The sequence below is a fragment of the Penaeus monodon genome, chromosome 29, assembly GCF_015228065.2.
Source record: "Penaeus monodon isolate SGIC_2016 chromosome 29, NSTDA_Pmon_1, whole genome shotgun sequence".
NCBI classification, from domain to species: Eukaryota; Metazoa; Arthropoda; class Malacostraca; order Decapoda; family Penaeidae; genus Penaeus; species Penaeus monodon.
In genome coordinates this window covers 28,695,391-28,696,934 of record NC_051414.1, presented here as the reverse complement: position 1 = coordinate 28,696,934, position 1,544 = coordinate 28,695,391, and the positions used below count along the sequence as shown (strand labels likewise).

Below are 1,544 nucleotides of genomic sequence, written 5' to 3'. Positions count from 1 at the left end.
AAATCTACCCGTTGTTAAAAATATCTGATCTTGAGTGAGATACCTACATAATTAAAATTTTAACTCTTGATTGTTCCTGCAAAAAGGAATAATCAAAATATTCCTAAAATCAAGATATGTAGCTGAAGTTCCAATAATGAAGTATTGTCTTGTTCTTCTTCGGTGGCAGTGATATCTTCAGCTGTGACTGAGAATATTTTGTGTGTGTGGTTGTCATTCTTTAATATTCGTGTTGCCAATTATCATCTCATTTTATATTCAAAAAAGCTCAGTGAGAAATTTTTCGGTTTACAACTTATCTTAATAAAGCAAAACCCTATTATCTGTTTTTTCCCAAAATAACAAATCTTTAAATATTCTGGTTCTTACCAGTGAACATTACGATGAATAACTATATAAGGAATTTTAATGTAACAAGTAAAACCATATACGCCTGATCGAAAATATGTAGCAACGTAAAGTATCCCTTAATGAAAGGAAAACTGCACGGGAGAATGGGAGTCAGTCTTCAAACAGCAATAAATACTATTAGTTTCCTCGGGTAATCATTTTTTAAAAATACTTTGGATTATATTCGTAAGAGCTAAATTATACACATTTCCCAAAATACATAGCCAATTTATAGTAGATAAACATCACCTAAACGAAAGACAGAAAAGCCCCCCCAAAACGAATAACAGTTGAGAGAAAATCCGGATGCTCACCGAAGCTGCTGGGTGATGATGCCCAGTCAAAAATACCGCCACCAACAACAAAAAGACGCAAAGAGCCATAGCCCACTATGTGTCACCGACGCTAGTGTCCACGGCTGACTGACAGTTTGCTGTTTGCAATCACGCTAAAATGGTCCATAAACCAGAAAGGTGGCTTCTTATTATTAAGGTTATTATAGCGTTTCGCAGGTGTCGATAGTTTCTGAGATAACGATGCTCCCTTTTTTATATATCGTGCAGTGATAGCACATGCACTGTACAGTACACTTGACAGCTCGATCATGAATATACGACTCTTCGTTAAATGGGTGGACATAAAAAGTGGAGAAAAAAGGTCGGAAAAGAAATTGGAAATACTTGAAAGGTTCTGACTGTCATAACAGTAGTATGCAGAAAAGCTGCACAATCTTTTCTCTCCCTGCTTAACAGCCAATATGGAAAACTTATAAGGTGACAGCTGAAGCATTAATAAATTGTAAATGCTTGTAGAACACCCCTGTAATTGATGCTCAATCAAGATCTTTATCAGGGTGAAGGAGTACTGAATCTGCAATTTGCAATCATAAGGATGGAAATTCCTTGTTCTAAAATGACACAAGAAGCTGCAGAAGAGAGAGGTAATAGTTATTCTCAACAAGCATTTCTATTTGAAGCAGTGTGTACAAATGATGATAGCAATGATCTCGACCGTTAGTACGACAAATTGTATAATATGGTCAATCAGGTCATCCAAGAGTTTATTATATGTACCCTTTCACGGACAAGATACTGCATATAAGACCTCAACAGAGATGTTTCCAGCCTCTCCACCAGCATCGGTTCTGTAGAACG

At 36.3% G+C, this 1,544-nt stretch overlaps 1 protein-coding gene across 1 annotated transcript in view; it reads right to left on the bottom strand.

Annotated features, from left to right (window-relative positions):
• The window catches only part of LOC119591823 (mucin-5AC-like), an 11,161-nt gene extending 9,632 nt beyond the window's left edge, over positions 1-1,529 (bottom strand). Inside the window, exons 1-2 of the mRNA XM_037940567.1 lie at positions 1,464-1,529; positions 1,071-1,260 (exon numbers count right to left, since the gene is read on the bottom strand). Of these exons, the coding sequence (XP_037796495.1) occupies positions 1,071-1,260; positions 1,464-1,529 (256 nt within the window). The remainder of the gene's footprint in view (positions 1-1,070; positions 1,261-1,463) is intronic.
• Positions 1,530-1,544: the final 15 nt, after the last annotated feature.